The sequence below is a fragment of the Beta vulgaris genome, chromosome 5 (genome assembly GCF_026745355.1).
Source record: "Beta vulgaris subsp. vulgaris cultivar EL10 chromosome 5, EL10.2, whole genome shotgun sequence".
Taxonomy (NCBI): Eukaryota; Viridiplantae; Streptophyta; class Magnoliopsida; order Caryophyllales; family Amaranthaceae; genus Beta; species Beta vulgaris.
Window position 1 is genome coordinate 21,814,160 of NC_079206.1, and position 18,371 is coordinate 21,832,530.

An 18,371-nucleotide genomic window follows, 5' to 3' on the forward strand; every position below is an offset into this window, starting at 1 on the left:
TTGCTACATTCTTGTATGCACAACAATATAGAGAATGTCACTTTTAAGCTTTTTGGAGTGTATTTTTTGACCCATTTAATGTAAAATAATGGAGAAAAGTGAAAAAATAATACTTTTGGGTGGGAAAAGAGAAAAATAAATTTAATAGTATTATTTTATGGTGGGCCAAATATCTTAAATACGGAAAGTTTAAACGATGTATCAATTAAAAAGAAACAACCATTTGAGAAAAAAATATAACAATTCAAAAAACGGAGGGACTAGGGAGTATGTCCGTTGTTAAGAACAAGCAGTGTAAGAAATCATAAGGTTAAGTGATGCATTAAACCACAAGCGCATTGTTCATTAATTTTGGTTTTACATTAGAGTATTTTACCCTCTTTTGCTTTTCCTCTCACTACTACCGATGTAGTGATGTAACTCATGTAACACTACAAATTCACTTCTTTTTATTGTTCCTTAGCATGTGAAAGCAAACAAGGATAAAAATAGGTAGTGTTTTTGTTTTACTTTAATTTTCTTCTATTAAAAAAAGTATGCAAGAGTTCCAATTATTTACTCTCTATAAATTCATAGGCTGTCAAGTTATATTTTTCACATGTTAATGATATGAAATATAGGAAATTATACATGATCTCGACTTTCTCACACATAAACATACCAATGTAAGGTCAACAAGATTTGAGTTTAAAGATTCTTGTGCTTCCCTGATAAAAATTTGATCAGGACACTTGAAACGTTTCTTTATTGGCACTTGGCAACGTGCTCTTTATGTCATGTTCTGTTTAACTTATTTGAGTTTATAAGATAAGATTAGATAAGACAAGATCAGATAAATAAAATAAGATGTTCTGTTTAACTAATCATTACTCATTTCAGAAAAAAAAAGATAAAATAAAATCAGATAAGATGATATAAAATAACATAAGTAAATATAAGATAAGATGATATTAGACAAAATAAGTTCTATCAAACAAACCTTAGTGTTTCTTGCTCTATGTGTCCTTGTCACGTTTTAATTAAACTCTTCACCTTTAGAGCATGCCCATACATAGTTTTTTTGGCATAAAATTGAGTCATGAACTTTGCTCAAAAAAAAAAAAAAAAAAAAGCGTTGCATCCATGGTTTTTTATATTTGTATTTGGATCATGCTATGACTCAATCTATGTTTGGTCCTCATATAATTCAAACCATGGTTGGTCATCTTATGACCCAAGTCAACCATTTGTGGACATGTGGCAGTGCGTGAGAAAGATTACTTTATGTTATTCAAATTTTGTAATTGGAATAACTTTAAAAATACAGATTAACAAAAATAAAAATTTCAACAATGGTTTTATCTTTTTGAAATCTATAAATAAACATCCATTTTGCTATATTTTGACACCCTTCTCAAATTTATTATTTTCTTTCTACATTATACACACGTGAATAATTAGTTTTTGAAGCTTTTGTTCTTGAATTTTTTTTAAAAAAATTAATTACTACTAAATGAATTTATTTAGGATCGTAAATACGCAAAATAATTTATTTATAATCTTGTATGATATTAAAAAAAATTTAAAAGGTGTAAATAATGTATTGATGTAGGAGAGAGCAAATGGGATGGAGTATAGTAAAAAGTAGGAGAGAAAAGGATGATGTTTTTTTTTTTGGGTCATGAGTATGGTGCATTTGTCAAAATGAGTCATAAGTCATGATCAACTTTTGTAAGATGAGAGAGAAAGTTGATGAGAGAGAATTGACATGTTTTTTGGGGGCATGGGTGACCATGCTTAGGTGCCTTTTTGGATCTAGTCCTCATAACTTGAAGCGGGTTGAAAAGAACAATTCTATGGAGTTTTGACTATCTTTTTTTATATGTATTACCATACATGACATTAATTACCATAGAAATTAAACAAAAATGAGAGGTTGATTAGGAACACCAAAGTACACGAAGGATTTGTATATGAAAAAACCTCAAAAGAAAAAACAATCCAAGAATGGTACAGAAACGGGAATTTCTTTATTACTGAAAAGATATTTGCTTTTTCAATTGAAATGGCCTGATTATTTTACTCAAAAAGTGCTCGATAATATCTATTCATATTTTCTTAGGCGTCAAAACTTAATAAACTTTCTTGGGTGTACTGTGTAATAACATAAAAATCATCGCTTCTTTTGTAAAAAAAACTCATATTAAATGACATGAAATTAATGGCCAAATGACATGAGATTCATGTCATTATTATATAATATATGCCATTTTTGTATGGTGTAACATGTTACACACTAAGTTATAATGTAACATGTTACACCTAAGACGCACTCAAAACTTAATACAATCTCTTTCAATCTTGTCAAAACTTCTTTAAATTTGAATTATGTCAATTATCGGTTGTCGTGATCTCTTTTCTCTAAACAACATTATGTCTTGTCTTTTTTCTGCTAAAATCTTCTCTTACACTATTTGTATGTCAATTATGTGCAGTATCACTTTTTCTCATTAGTTGATTATAATTTCGTCCTTAATTCTGTTCAAACACTGATACCTATAGGAATAATGAGTACTTCTTTTGTTTCTTTTTAAATGCAACTCTTTAACTTCGTCCTATTCACACACCGCACAGTGAGCGTATTTTTTTTTTTGCTAATATATAAAAACAAGATGATCCTATAAAATGTTGGATTTGTTTCAATTAATATTTTCATAATATCAACTATTTATACCTTTACAAATACATAATAATTAGCATTAATGGTCAAAGTTGTGCATTGACAATCGTGAAAATCAAATTTGTTGTAGTCTAAATAATCAAAGGTTCACCAGGAGACACGTGGACCAATAAGAATCATTCACATCCCATCAAAAGGAGGAAAAAAGGTGCTCCGTTTTCTGAATTTTTTGAGATTAATGAATAAAAACCCACTTTTGGCCTGAAGGAATAGTCAGGAACCAAATCCCAAAAAATGGTGCACATGATTGACTGATGCTTGGCTCCTAATCATTGCCTGATCAATCAGGTGCCCTTATTTTAGAGTGATCTCAAATGACAGTATTCAAGACCCCAAATACTATAAATACTCCCCTTGAAATCAGGAGAAAGGTAATTTATTGAACAGTGTGCCCTTACTTTGTTAAAATACTCTCACTTTCGCTCTCTATCTCCACGTTCCCTTTTTCACTCCTGATATCTGACTTAAGTTTCGGGGGGTGAACCACCACCCAAGGCTCCTGGGTTGGTCCCTTTTTCTGCATGTTTGGGAATGGAGCTCAAGTTCGGATTAAAAGATTTGGATGCGTTGCACAAGTCTCCATTGAAGAACACTTTGAAGGATAAGAGATTACTTGTCAGCCAAGGAGACCTAACATTTAGCGCCGCATGTGGGGAGACGCAACGATGATTGATTCTCACTCGTCCAATGTGGCAAGAAATCGAAGCTCAGATTTGAGTAGAAGATACGGTAGATGATGAGAGACCACCTCGAGTGAGGGATAGACCACCGTCCATTTGTTCCTGGTCAGAGGCATGTACATGACATTTTGGAACGGCCAGATATCAGGCGGTCGACCAGGAAGTACATAAATTGTTGGAATCTCGGTTCATAACAGAAACATATTATCCATAATGGATAGCTAATGTGGTTATGGTACTAAAGCCCAATGGCACATGGAGAATGTGCGTGGACTACACTGATCTCAAGAAGGCCTGTCCCACGAATAGTTTTCCTTTGCATAAGTTGGATCGAATAGTGAATTTCACGGCTAAGCATGCTTTTTGCCGAGCTTCATGGATGCTTATTCCGAATTCCATCAAATCCCATATGTGGCCACATGACCGTACCATTACTAGACGTTCTTCATTACATTGAAAGGGTTGTATGGTTGGATGAGGATGCATTTTGACCTCAGAGATGCGCTAACCACCTTCCAACTATTGATCAATACGGTCTTCCAGTCACAATTATTGGGAATAAATATGGAGGGTTACATAGATAATATGATAGTAAAGAGTTATAAAGAAAAAGACCATGTTGGGGATATGCGCGAGACTTTTGAAACTCTTAGAGAGTACAAGTTAAAGTTGAATCCAAAAAAATGTGTTTCGGCATCTTGGCTGGGAAGTTCTTGGGATTTTTAGTGGATAAGAAGGAAATAGAAGCAAATCCCGAAAAGATCCAAGCTATTCTAGATATGAAATCTCCATCCAAGATTAAATAAGTGCAACGTCTCATGGGCTGCCTAGTTGCTCTTGGACGTTTCCTGTCTAAGTCATGTGACAAGTACCATTATATTTTCGCCACAATTAAGAAGAAATCTAAGTTTGAATGGAAAGTAGAAGCTAAGCAAACACTTTTTCAGCAAGTCAATGATCATCTTCGTCAGTTGCCTAGGTTGGTCAGTCAACCGAGGGGGAAAAATCGTTTGTATACCTAGTGTACTATTCTACTGGCTGAAAGAGAGTCGGTGCAAATCCCAATATGTTTTGTGAGTTATGCTCTCAAGGACGCGAAATGTAGACACACCCCGGTCGAGAAGCTTGGGTTGGCAATGATCATGGCTAGCCAGAAGTTGAGACCTTATTTCTTGACTCACAATATACTAGTCTATACCGACCAACCTTTAAAGCAAGTTTTGCAAAAGATGAAAGCTGCTGGACGAATGCTGAAGTGAACCGTCGAGTTAAATATGTTTGACATAACCTTTGAATCAAGGAAAGCATTGGACACTCAAACTTAGATCCAATAGCCTATCGAGCCGAAGGTAGGAAGCATTGGATGCTCATGGTACATGAGTCGTACACTGTTAATATAATGGATGTGGGGGCATAAATCATTTGTCAATCTAGAAAAGGGGATAATTTTTAATATGCACTAAGGGTTCAGTTCCAGGCATCCAAGATGTGTAAGGCGGCTGGGCCTTTAGAGATTGAGGCCGAATTGGACTCTCCCTTAGTCGCCAGCCAAGTCAATGGAGATTATGAATGCAACGAAGCATCAATGAGAAAATATATGCGTCTGATCAAGGATGAGATTGATCCCTTAAAGAGTTTTGTTTTTGATCAAGTACCGAGGTCAGAAAACAATCAGGCTGATGCTTTCTCAAAGTTGGCTAGCTCAGCCGAAGGTAATGTACCAAAGGCAATGTTTCGGGAGGTTAAGCCAAAAAAGAGTATTGATTAAGAAAATATTATGTTTCTTAGTCGAGGGGCAGTATGGATTAAGCGCATTATAAATTTCAAAAAGATAGGTCAGCTACCATCAGACCCTCGAGGCCAAATATGTCAAGGCCAGAGACAAGTGGTTTGAGTTATGACATGAAATCTTGTACAAGAAATCGTTCAATTGTCCTCTTCTGATGTGTATTACTAGGGAGGATGAGTTGGAAGTATTAAAAGATCTCCATGAATGAGCATGTGCATCTGACATTGGGGGAAGATCCTTAGCATAAAGACTTGAGAAATGCGTATTATTGGCTTAAAGTTAAAGAAGATGCTATTGCTCATGCATAAAAATGTGACAGTTGTCAGAAACATGGAAACTTGCACCAGAACAGGTCTAGTTATATAACTCCCAATTTGTTCCCACTTTCCTTTGCCAAATGGGCCATGGACGTTCTGGGACTTTTTCCTGTGGTCGCAGGATAGAAGAAGTTTGTAATTGTGGTTGTGGACTAATTTACTAAATGGGTAGAAGTTGAGGCAGTGCGAGGCATAATTATGAACGGTGTCAAGAGATTTATTTCGAAGAATATCATAACGCGGTTCGGCATGCCGCATTCAATCGTCTTTGACAATGGTCCACAATTTGAAACACCAAAGATGAACGATTGGTTAGCAGAAAGAGAGATCAAAGATTATTTTGCTGCAGTAGCCCATCAACAAGCCAATGGACAAGTAGAATTTTTCGACAAGATCATGTCAAACGGCATAAAAAGGAAGCTGGACAATGCCAAAAGACCGTTGGTTGAAGAACTACAACTGGTGTTATGGTCAATCAGAACCACGGTTAAGAACTTTACAGGCGAGACACCTTTCATGTTTGTCTATGGAACTCAAACTGTCTTGCCTATTGAGATTGAAGAACCCACCCAGAGAGTTATGTTGTTCACAGAAGAAGCCAATTGGGCCACCTTGCACATGACCATGGGCAAAGTACTAGAGGTTAGAAGCAATGCACTATTGAGAATGCAACTGTACAAGCTGCGAATGGCTCGAGATTTCAACAATAGAGTTACTAGACGACCACTGAAAAGTATGGGATTTGGTTCTAAGGGAGATGAAAGTCATTGGACGGGCTAAGGAACTGGGGAAGCTGACACCAAATTGGGAAGACCCTTATCTGATTGTCCAACAAGTAACAAGTGGAACTTTCCGTCTCCAAGTTATTGATGGACGACCAATACAACGCACTTGGAATTCACACACTCTGAAGAAGTACCACGTCTAACTACAACAATTAGCAACAATACTAGTAGTCTGTAATCTCAACAAGTGCCACAACATAAAAAAGAGAATCAGAAATGTATACATGTATCTTGGTAGTTTGTCAAGCAAAATTCATATAATACAATTTGTACTTTCTCCCTACATTACTATTGTTTCTTAATTTTACAAAAATCATTCAATTTGGGCCATTTTTTTTACCACTAGCTAGCCTAGTGGTCTAAAAGTGACATTAACTTCGATTAAATTGAAGAAAACAATAAACGAACAAATCAAACTAAAACAATGAGTCATCCCAACAAAGGGATAATCATTTTTTCTGACGTACATTGCTTCCTCAAGGAGATCGGCCAAAATGTAACAAACCTAAGAACGGTAGATTACATATCCGGTTAGCTAAATTGCGATAACCTCTAGTAAGAGAAACATCATGGTATTCTAAAGGAAGTATACTAGAAATAAGCACACATTAGTAACAGTATCTTACTTTCAAAGGCAAGGCCAACCAAGTAGTAATGACTTGGTCATTTGTCCAAAAATCTAGATGGTCGTCCGGTAATCAAGATGACTTCCATTTGAATTTGGGACATCTGTACAAAGTTACATAATTGTTGAAGAATCTTAGGATGAGCCCATCATAACTTGGGCAAAATAGTTTAAAGTCTGATTATCGTCCGGAATCTTAGACGAGTCTCAATTGAATTTGTGCTTATATGTTTAAAGTTCAAATTCTTGGACGAGTCTCAATTGAACTTTTCCAGATTATCTAGATTCTTGGATGAGTCTCAGTTGTTGGCCTTCCAAAAAAAAAATCATTAGATAAACTAAGTCATATTAACGGAGTTTTGAAACAAGAAATTGTTCATTAATACTCGTCCAAAAGTGTACAAACTAATATAGATAAGAGAAGACTGGACTACAGAGATGGCAATCAACCAAGATACATTAAAAACTAATCCCAAAATTAGGCACTCTATTCAGCAGGAGGTGTATCTTGGCCGACGGGCTGGTCCTCGGGAATTTCCTGCTTGTTCTTGGGAGACTATTCTTCATTCTCCGCCTCTTCATTGTCTGAATACCTGAAGGTAGGGGGATCCGTAGCTCTCACTTTCTCCCTGTGAAAGATTCTCCTGAAAGAGCAACCGACGTTCAAAGCGAGGATTGTCCTTAGGCTCAGCCATCATTTCAAAGGCTCTTAGAGCCCAACCCTTGGACGTTTCAATAACCTCGACGAGGGCCTTTTTGGCGTCGTCAAAAGGATTGAGCCACCTCTGGCTTCAGATGCTCATTCTTCTCACTTAGCGTCCGGTTATTCCTTATGAGCTGAGCGACGGCCAAGAGAGCAGTGTTCCTCTCCTCTTTCAGCCTAGATGATACTGTGTCCATGGCTAGTTTTAATTTAGCCTTCTCATCAAGCAGCTAGTTGATCTTGATGAGATGCTGCTTGTTTTTGGACTCTATGTTGGCCGTACTTTTTTCCTACACTTCCCAGGATTGACATTGAAGGGTCTCCAACATTTGGCAATCATGCATGGCCTTATCCCCAACATTTGTAGCTTGGTGGACGAAAATTTTCTTTTCTAAGCTCCCTCGCCCAATATTCAGTGATCATACAGCGAGCAATAAGCTGTAACCATCACAAACGAACACCAATTAGTGACGAGTTGAACAAATTGAAAATACTACAAGTACAAAATTGAAAACAACCAACAACTTACATCAACTGCAAGTTTAGACATATAGCCAACATGCCTAGAAGATGCACCCTTTACCCTTGATGTAGGACTTGGGGTAACACTTAAATAAACTTCTGCTTGGGCCTTTCACGTTTGGCCTTCGTCATCTTGGCGAAGGCGGCAGAGGACTCGTTGTTTGAGTCTGCAGCAGGAGCAGCAGATCCTTTGCCCTTATATGAAAATACGGAGGAGTCAGTTCTCTTGACGGGGAAGACTATTGCTAGCTTGTTGGACGGACTCATTGGACGTCCACCAACCTGAAATGTCCTAACTATTTGATTAGTACGACTCACCCGAGGATAAGGAAAGCAGATTTGTAAGATGGCGACATTTGAGCCACTAGCTGAGCAACTGGCCCGCTGAAGGCCGATTTATCTTTAGCAACCATGTCCGGCTGAACCTTCGTCTCATCGTCCATTTCAGGCTGGTTTTCAGGATGATCAGCCGCGTCCATTTGATTAACGATTACGGGGGTAAAGGCTAAGCTCAACTCTCTGAAAAACAGAACAATGGCGGACATATCGTCCACCTTCAAAGGCTTGCCTATTGAAAGAGGGTGGGACTTGTCTCCCGTCCCTAGCTGAAAGGAGTACCCTTATGAGCGGACAGTCGGACGATTTTCTTTTTGGCTGTAAAGCCCTTTTATTTTGTGGGAGGGGGTTGATCCCAACAACTATTGGTTGCTTCTTAGAAGCGGCTGGTTTTCTATCCAACTTCTCGGACGTTGGGGCATTATTCTGCAAAATGGCCACAAGTACGAATGATATTCGTCCAAAGAAAATGAAGAAAAATTATAAGATAAACACACTCTGCTTGCTAAAGGAAGCCGACTAAAATTGTAACGCCATATCCTAGATGAGGACCAACCTATAATGGATACCCATCGACAAGTATTTCAGGATTTGGACGAAGACCATCCATAGATGAAGTCCGACCAAGTACAACCATCTTCCTTTTACGTTGATCATTGTCCAGAAATCAAAAGAACCTGAGGATCTGGAGGAAGACAATTGCAGAGAGAGACCGGCCAGATAAAATCGACCTTCCTTTTTAGAAGGATCTTCGTCCACACACAAGAAGAACCTTGGATTTTGGATGGAGACCATTTGCAGAAGGAAACCGACCAAGTTTAGTCGTTTTTTTTTACGAACCCTCGTCCAGATATCCTCATTGATCAGGAATGTCCAGACGCCAACGTTCTTCTTCTGTGAAGTACTCTTGCCTAAACCAAGACAGACGTCTATACTGCGCAGAAGGACGGCTAAGCCTATCCACCTTCCTTGCAAGGCAGACCCACACCTAGAATCAATGGACGGCAAAAAAAAATTTTTTGACTTACCAAAGTATCTGCCCTTTTCTCAGGGTCTAACTTGTTGTTTTTTTTCCAGAGATTGTCAGTGAACTTAGACATGATGATGTCTCCCATTCAAGATCTTTTAATAGCTTCTCTGGCAGAGTATGCACGGGAAAAATAGAAGGGTTAGTAGGGTAAAACTTTTCTCTTAAAGCAGCTTTAAAGGATTCCCAAATAAACTCTTTCACAATACTAAGTATAATCTCATTCTCTTTCCACCATAAGTCAGTCTCATCTTTCAGATACAATATAACTTGACCTACATTAATACCTTCAGGAGAGTTTACAGCCCCAAAAATCTTTTAAAACTCTATAATCCGACTCTCTAAGAGGATAGGGTCAGCTTACCCCTTAAGGTACGACAGTTTAATCTTAGCTAGTCTCTCAAACATTTTCCTAGCAGTCTCAGGACGCTCAGCTCTCTTCTGAGTCCATTTCTCCGCCAAGAGGCGAATAGCAGCAGCTAATTCAGTATTGTTGGCCATTCTACTCCGGGACCTCAAAGTAATATAACTCTACTTTAGGTTCCAATATTACTTATGTGTTCATATAATAAGGCAACATTTGATTTGATCATTAAAGATCGCATCAACAAACAATTTCTCACTAGTTTTAGCATGAAATGTTCTCTAATAATCACATAATCATTCATGTAAAATATATTCACATCATCATGCAAGTAGAAACAAGCAAGCAAGAATATAATCACATAATGAAAAAATAAAAATATTCCCATCACGTGCTCAAAATAAATTCTTACTCACTCATATAAATAAATAATGACTTTTATTCCTCAATCGATAATAAGAATATTTTTCCAATCCAAAATAACCAACTTATTCCTCAATAACAATAAGATGCTAAAGAAGGAAATTTAACCCATTGTAGCTTGACTACTTTACAACAACTAATCTTAAACCATAAATAAATACTCTATGGAGTTACATTATCATTCCTATCCTTATCTCCTTTATACTTTTATGGAGTAAACATTTCATCTCCAAAGTCTTCAATATAATAATAATAATAATAATAGTAATAATAATAACTTGAATTCCTAGATCTAGTATATCTTCAAATCCTTTTGGGTTGATGTCCATTTTCATCCACCTCTAAATCACTCACATCGCTCAAATAAGGTCTCCAAGTAATATTGTAGATGTCCTTTCAGATTTGCGCTCTAGTACGACCAAACTCTTGAATTATCACTAGTAGAATAAATGATATTTGCTGCGGTTAAAAAGTACCCTATTGCTGCGGTTTTGGGCGCGCAACAATTAAGAGGGCAGCAATAGGTATTAATTATATTGCTGCGGTTTTAAACCGCAACAATATCGACAAATATTGCTGCAGTTTTTAAGCCAAACCGCAACAATATATTAATTTTATATCAGATTTAGAAAGCATATTGCTGCGGTTTGTGAAGAAAACCGCAGCAATATGCTATATTTAATAATAAAAAATAGACATATTGCTGCGATTTTTTATGGAAAACCGCAACAATAGGGTCTGTACAGGTAAATTTTTTTTTTTTTTTTTTTTTGCATTTAGCCATCAAATTTGGAAGACAAAACAGTTAAAATAAAATAAAACACTATTGATTGATACTAATGACAAAAAATTATTATACAAAATTCAAAAACATAAAAAATATAATATAAAAAACAACAAATATAAAAAAGAGCAGGAGGGACTGCAAATTAGTTAGCCCTTGGCTCCTTGTCCTCAAGTCAAGCAATGGTGGATTGCTGATGGCTCAGCCGATCACCCAACATTTCGGAACATTGGACCTGCTGTCTGCAACATACTGCATTTGAGGATATTCTACTTTCAAACCTCGCTACATCCTAATGATTATATACCAAAAAAAAAATACTAGGTCGACCATTTCAATTGACCAAAGAATGAAGAAGTTGGCTCACTAAACCACTGTATAATTGGAGAATAGACTAATCAACTTTTCTAATGTCTCAGGATAAAATTTACGATCAAATAGATAACAAGCCCGCTTCAATCCATTCCCCGTGCATGGTGTAACTGTCACTGGATTCTGTAACAACATGTAAGACACCATCCTCATGTGTTAGAGAAAATCTTCACAAACATATTTGATACCTTTCTCAAATTCTACTTTAGTAAAAAATTACCTTCTCATCACTTGTCAGATGCAGACATCATGCCAAAATAAAGTTACCAAGCTATTCATTAACACTAGCTGCCAAAACAAAATCGTAATATAGAAATATTACCGTCATATTTCTTAGAAGTTCAAAAGTGACATCTTGAGCTCTGAAGGACCTGGGATGCCACTTTCTTTCAGACCAATCAACAAATGTCACCGACCAATTCGCTACTCCCCCAGGATCAGTCATCTGAGCAGATTTAAAGCCTAAAGGCAAAGCATGAGAACATACAGAGTAGAAGATCAACAAGTATAAACTAGAACAGCTGCAAGTAACACTAACATGGAAGAAAGTCGGCAAATAGTGCTCATCAGCATAACAGTTCTTCCCGTACTCCATTCCTGGCTGTGGAAGTCAAAAACAGCAACGTCAACATAGAATATATATATCACGAACAAGTTAAATTGGTTCCTAAATTTTATCGATTTGTAGCAACAATGAAAGCCCAAAAAGCTTCACTAGATCTTCAAAATGATAGTATGACAATATTTCATTCTTCAGATTCATTGTTCCTACAAAGACCTCACAAGTCATAAACCCATACAGAATATCCTCAATTCCTTATTGCCATGAAAAAGAGGAAGCATCCATTTAGTAGGTCATCTCTAAACAGGCATTGCGTACAAGAACATAGAATACGAGAGGGTCGAGAGAAACAAAGTTCGACCCACTTCAGGTTTCCTCACCAAGATTTGCTTAATCAACCATGATGGGCCGATTTTGGAAATACGCCAGCCTCACATCCTAAAGCATAAGCTTTGTTCAGAATGGATAAAAGTTAGCAAGCACATCACTCATAAATAATATTCCATTATGTTTCCTCTCCAAACTCAGCTTAATCCACCAAGATGGGCCGGCTTGGGAAATACTTGAGCAATTAAGCCTCACATCCTAAGGTTAGCAATCACGTCACTCATGAGTAAACTTCCATTGTGCTACCAGAATTCTAGAATCACGAGCTATAACATGTTAAAGAAGCATCTAGTATTGCACATCAAGTGATTTGCAACCGTGATACTTCTTAATTAGTCCAAGAAATGAAAATCAAGATTATGAAGTTCTCAACTGTCTAACTTTATTTCTTTTCGAACCAGTATTACAACAAATTCATGCAGTATGGATCTAGTGCTTAAAATTAAAGCAAGTGCAGATGCATGAACTTTTTTTTATGAACATTTGAGTTGTTTCAAGACTTCAAGTACATCATGAATAACATCAATTTTCGTTGCAAATATGCAACATCTGGCTGCAACTTCGCGATGAATAAACAGTCCAAGCAAGTCACAAAACAATTTTAGTTTACTCGTACTCTTCTACTCCATTGGATAAGGACAAGCAAAGGCAACCATTAGTTTTAAATAGAGTAAAACTGTGGGTGCCAGAAGAAAACAAAGGAACCTTCAAGGCTTGATATGTAAAGCATTGTTCAGCTCCACAAACAACAACACTCTAAACACATTGTAAACATCACTGCAACTCTGCAAGACACTGTCTATCAGAAGAATACAAATAGCTTATCTAAAAATCAAGACTAAAATAAACAACTATACAGCTTACCCTGCAATATAGTTTGAATTTTCTGTAGTATAAGCTGTCAGCCATGACAATTAAGGCATGCTGGCGTTTCATGGTGAACCACTGGATGAGAAACGAAGCAATTATAGTTAATTCCTCATATCACAGTGAGCAATATTAGAAATATGTAAAAATATAAAACTTACAACCAAGAGAAGAATCACGCAGACATGAGTCAAAGGTTACTAGCCACACACACACTAAGACGGACTACCAGATTTAGATGTGAAAGTTCAAAAAGAGAGACAGGAAAGCAGGGATGGAAAAGGGGTAAAGAGAGTCGATAGAGGCTGAAGGAAAGAGTTAGGCATAAAGTTTCCTATGGGCCTTCCAAGCTTTGTCCAAAAACAGAAGAAGAAAAACTAATTTAGCACGGGGGAAAATGGTGACTCAAAAAGCGTATCCCTAAACACGCTAAGTCAGGGAAGAAGATAACCGTCTCAAGTTTCATTAAAACTCTGACAGCTCAAAAAGAGACAAAAAATTGAAATCACATGGTGTAACTCTGTCCGTTCCACTTGCATAGTGTAACTGTCACTGGATTCTGTAACAACATGTAAGACACCATCCTCATGTGTTAGGGAAAATCTTCACAAACATATTTGATTCATTTCTCAAATTCTACTTTAGTAAAAAGTTACCTTCTCATCACTTGTCAGATGCAGACTCTCATCAATAAACTGCATCATGCCAAAATAGAGTTAACAAGCTATTCATTAACACCTTGGTCAAAACTGCTATTTCAGACTTGAATTCGTTCAGCCTTTCCGAAAACAGATCTGATAATCGAAACTAGGAAGACGAACAGACTCGAACGACCGAACCGAGGAAAGACGAACAACTTTCGCTGGCTGGAGAAGACGATGGACGAGAGTAACGGTGAGAGAGAGAGAGCAGTGAGAGAGAGAACGGAGAGAGAGAAAACGGTGAGAGAGGCGCTAAGGATGAGGGAACGGTGAGAGATAAGGAATGACAAGGAAATCATGTTTATTATTAATTTTAAGACAATATTGCTGCGGTTTTGGGTGGGGAACCGCAGCAATATATTTTAAAATTTTTTATTATTATATTGCTGCGGTTTCCCGCCCAAAACCGCAGCAATATTAGTCTCTCCAGGTCCCACATTTTTTTCAAGATGGATCCGATAAATAATATTGTTGCGGTTGTGGGCGGGAACCGCAACAATATTGTTATTTTTTGTTTTTTTTTTCTTTTTGCGTGTTATATTGCTGCCTATAGGTAAAACCGCAGCAATATCACCGCAGCAAATATCATTTAATCTACTAGTGTTACTTCATATATCGCTAACAGAGATACCTACTTTTAACACATAACACATAATGTTCTCCAGGCTAATGTAACTATAACTTCCAGGCTCATGACATCGAACATTCTCATCATCACTCAATACAATTGGGTTATGACAGCTTCTTAATCTATCAACTTGCCTGACAGACATGGTTAGGGATCTATAACAAATAAACCTATTCCAATGGATATACTTAGTACTCTTCCTGAATGCAATTCCCAACAATGAACAATAAGGAGTAAGCACCACATCATAGGCATGAAAACATAACACTTAGTAGACACGAAAATATAAACAGTTTGCAGGGAAGAAAAAAATAATCATGCATCCTTTGCAGGGAAGAAAATATAATGCATCCTTAGCAGAGAAGAAAAATAATAATGCATCATTAGCAGGGAAGAAAAATAATAATGATGCTGAACTAACTATTCAATGCAGGCATATAATATTTCTATCCTATATGACCTTCCTATACTACCCATTCTCACAATGCAATAATATAAACTTTAAAGGCATGAAAAATAATGCAGACACTTTTACTAAAATAATAATAATTAAGGGTCTATAAAAAAAATTCAACTAAAAAAAACTTTCGGACCAATGACATTCGGAAAAAATTTCGACTCTCTAAAAAAAAAATTCGGACAATGTAAAAAAAAATTCGAACAATAAAAAAATTTCGGACCATTATAATATTCGAAAAAAAAAGAAAATTTTGAACACTAAAAGAAAATTCCGAAATTTTTTTTTTTATGCGGACATAAAACAAATTTTCGGTCTAAAAAAATAAAAATAAAATGGTATATTCCTATAAGTTTTCAAAATGAATAAGTAGGAACAATTCTAAAGTTTTCTTCAAATAACTAATAAGCTAGTTATTTAACTAGGCGCCTATAAATTTTGAAAATAACCTAAAGCTCCCAGATAGCACTTTGTAACACCCCGATAATTCTCTCTTTTAGAAAATACTTTTATAATGTGCAAGTAGAGAATTACCCAAGTATTATCGCCCGTGTGATGTATCGGCTTATTCAGAATTTTGCAGCGGAAAACAATTAACTAAACTTTGAACTTTATTAAAACTTCAATAAATAAATAAACAAGTGTTTAGAACTTAAACAATCTAATTCAACGAACTCAAACAAACTTAATAAAATATGCAGAATGTAAACTTAAACAATCTCTTCATTCCAGATTCCCAATGATGCACATCCGCGAACCTGTAATGTCAATGCTATACTGAATCTGCTCACCAAAATGGATCATCACAGGATCAATAAGGCAAAGCCATTATCACACACACAAACAAAGCATGTAATCAGTAAACCTGAGTACTACATATTAAAACATAAGCATTCCGAACATGATACTAAATAATAACGTGCAGAGATAAATAATAACATAATCATATAACATTTTGCAGACAACTTTTGACTTAAACTCTAAACATCTTTTTGTTATTAAAATGGAATAGTTATTGGACCTGAGTTGTCCCACTAACAATGCCTTCATTACGAATACGAAATATGGGAGCTACCACGTATTCCAGAATGACCTGCGATATCGATGAACCTTTGTAATAAAAAAGAGGAATGGGGATCAATCCATCTCCTAGAAATAGTCATGGCACACTCACCATAACCCCAACTCCCAATGTCCAACTCTAGACGTGCACTAGTCTAAAGTCTACAACTATTCTCGTAACACTTTACGTTAATTACCAATAAATTATGACACACACATACAAGCAACACGGAAATAATCAAATAATCACAAATAAACTTCTTTTATCTTAGGATTTAATAAGTGATCACAACTTACAATCCAAAATTACTTCCTTTAATCCAATCCATTTTATTTGTTGAACCTAGCCAACAATCCAACTTACCTTTATATAGGCATAACTCCAACTTACTAAATAAGGCCCACAATCCTCATAAGATAATAAAAATAATATATACTTGCCAGGAATACATGAACAACATGATTCGATTCTCTATAACGTATATCAATTCCTCATGCGAATTAATGAACAAACTTTCTTTTCATGCTTGTATCAAATAATCCATACAAACATACAATCCAGTACTCATAATAAATCTCAATTCACATGCTTGCACACAGGCATAAAACATGTAACAATCAAATATTGGAAATCATATATATATGAACAAAATAAGTTCCTATACATGATACTAAAAATCTCTTAAAACATGATACTAATCACATAGCACGCAATTATGTACGTACCTCATAGTATCTAATAAGCTATTATGGTTTTTCTAGCAATTAAAACCTTAAAAATTCATGTTTTCATGATTAAAACTATAATTTGAGCATAATAACAAATCTGAATTTTTTTCTTATAATATAAACAATATATAAATCAAGATTACATATTAAAACAATAATTAAAACTAATAATCATGATTACTAACAAAAGAAAACATAAAAAAATATAGTCTTTAATGGAAACTTGAGGAAGAAGAAAAGAAAACAACCAACAAAGAGGAGAAGGAAGGAAGTCGCCGGCAAGGAAAGGCGCAACAGTAGCAGCCAACGGTGCTATGGGCAGGTTTCGAACACTTGGTGACGTTTCTTGTTGAAGAAGAAACGTTACTTGAACAAGAAGAAAGAGGTTTCAGAGGAGGAGCAAGGAACGTGCAAAGAGGAGAGAGAAAAGTCGAAGAGGGTGAATTGCGTGAAGAGGAGAGGGAGAGAAAATAACCTTGTGTGGGAAAAATAATTGGGTATTAGGATATTTATAAAAAGGCTTCCTTTTTGGGCTTAGGAAAAAGAGATAAGGTTTGAATGAAATTTGATGATGAACAAGATAAATAGCTTGGGACTTTAATCATCAACATGACTCTTTTTTCTTTTATCCTTTTAGGATTTTTTAGGTTCCTCAATTCCATTAGACTTCTTTTTAAATAAAAATTAGTATTTAAAACTTTTATCAAAACATGCGTAATTAAAATATTCTAAACTTTATTAAGTCATGAAAAATAATTTCATTTGACTTTTAAAATAGTCAACCTTTTTAAATAGTCTAATCATTTCAAAACTAATTTGGGTTTAAATATAAATATATAAATACTTAAATATATTTATAAAATCTTTTAAAATTATTGGTGATTACAATAACACATTTAGGAAAATTACTATGTGAAGTAATTTCATAAATATTCATATTATAATTAATCTATTTGTAGACAAATTACATTTTAAATTAATTAAATGCATTTATAGATAGATGTTCTCTACATACAAGTCCTACCATGGTATGATATTCTTCATCCTCTAATTCTCGCCCCACAATACTCCTTGTGACCCCAAAATAGTGGTCATCTTCAGGGGAGTAATTGAACATGGTTTTGAAGATCAGCCTGTGATAGTTATTGTCCCATGCATACCTTCTGTTGATTAAGGCTAGATACATCCATGAGAAGAAACCTTCTTGGGCCCATAGTTCCCAAAGTTGACATACACACTTGAAGTGTACTGTCCTCCCCTCAATTTCATCTTGACCTTCTTCCAGCCTCACCACTTTGACAGAGGTTTGGGTACAGGAGAGAATTAGGCATTTTGCGTATGCCCAATTTGTAGTCTGTGGCCTTAGGAGATTGAAGGTATTAGTTACTTCTTATCCCCACTTTTTACAGACTGGTAGCAGTTAATCTTGTGATCTTTCTGCTAGCTTTGGCCATATGTGGATAGATAATAGATCCATGTTGGCACCAACTTTGGTGGCGCTTGATTCTGCCAATGCCACGTCTTCTGGCTCC

The 18,371-nt window shown here is 35.9% G+C and overlaps 1 protein-coding gene across 11 annotated transcripts; it reads right to left on the reverse strand.

The window, feature by feature from the left end:
• Positions 1–11,095: 11,095 nt before the first annotated feature.
• Positions 11,096–14,581, reverse strand: LOC104896865 (glycosyltransferase BC10). Of its 11 annotated transcripts, XR_008969403.1 has the most exons (6): positions 13,919–14,308; positions 13,424–13,821; positions 13,260–13,340; positions 11,985–12,047; positions 11,667–11,734; positions 11,096–11,569 (listed from the first exon to the last, which is right to left on the reverse strand). XR_008969403.1 is itself a non-coding variant. In XM_048645526.2 (5 exons), the coding sequence occupies exons 1-5, from the start codon at positions 13,964–13,966 to the stop codon at positions 11,441–11,443; spliced, it is 444 nt and encodes a 147-aa protein (XP_048501483.1). In that variant the 5' UTR covers positions 13,967–14,581; the 3' UTR covers positions 11,096–11,440. The 11 variants fall into 11 exon arrangements, 6 of the variants coding, with proteins under 6 accessions (XP_048501483.1, XP_057251039.1, XP_057251041.1 ...); XR_008969402.1 differs by having other exon boundaries at positions 11,096–11,908; positions 13,919–14,302; XM_048645526.2 differs by lacking the exons at positions 11,667–11,734; positions 13,424–13,821 and adding an exon at positions 11,769–11,891 and having other exon boundaries at positions 13,919–14,581.
• Between the last annotated feature and the right edge of the window lie 3,790 nt (positions 14,582–18,371).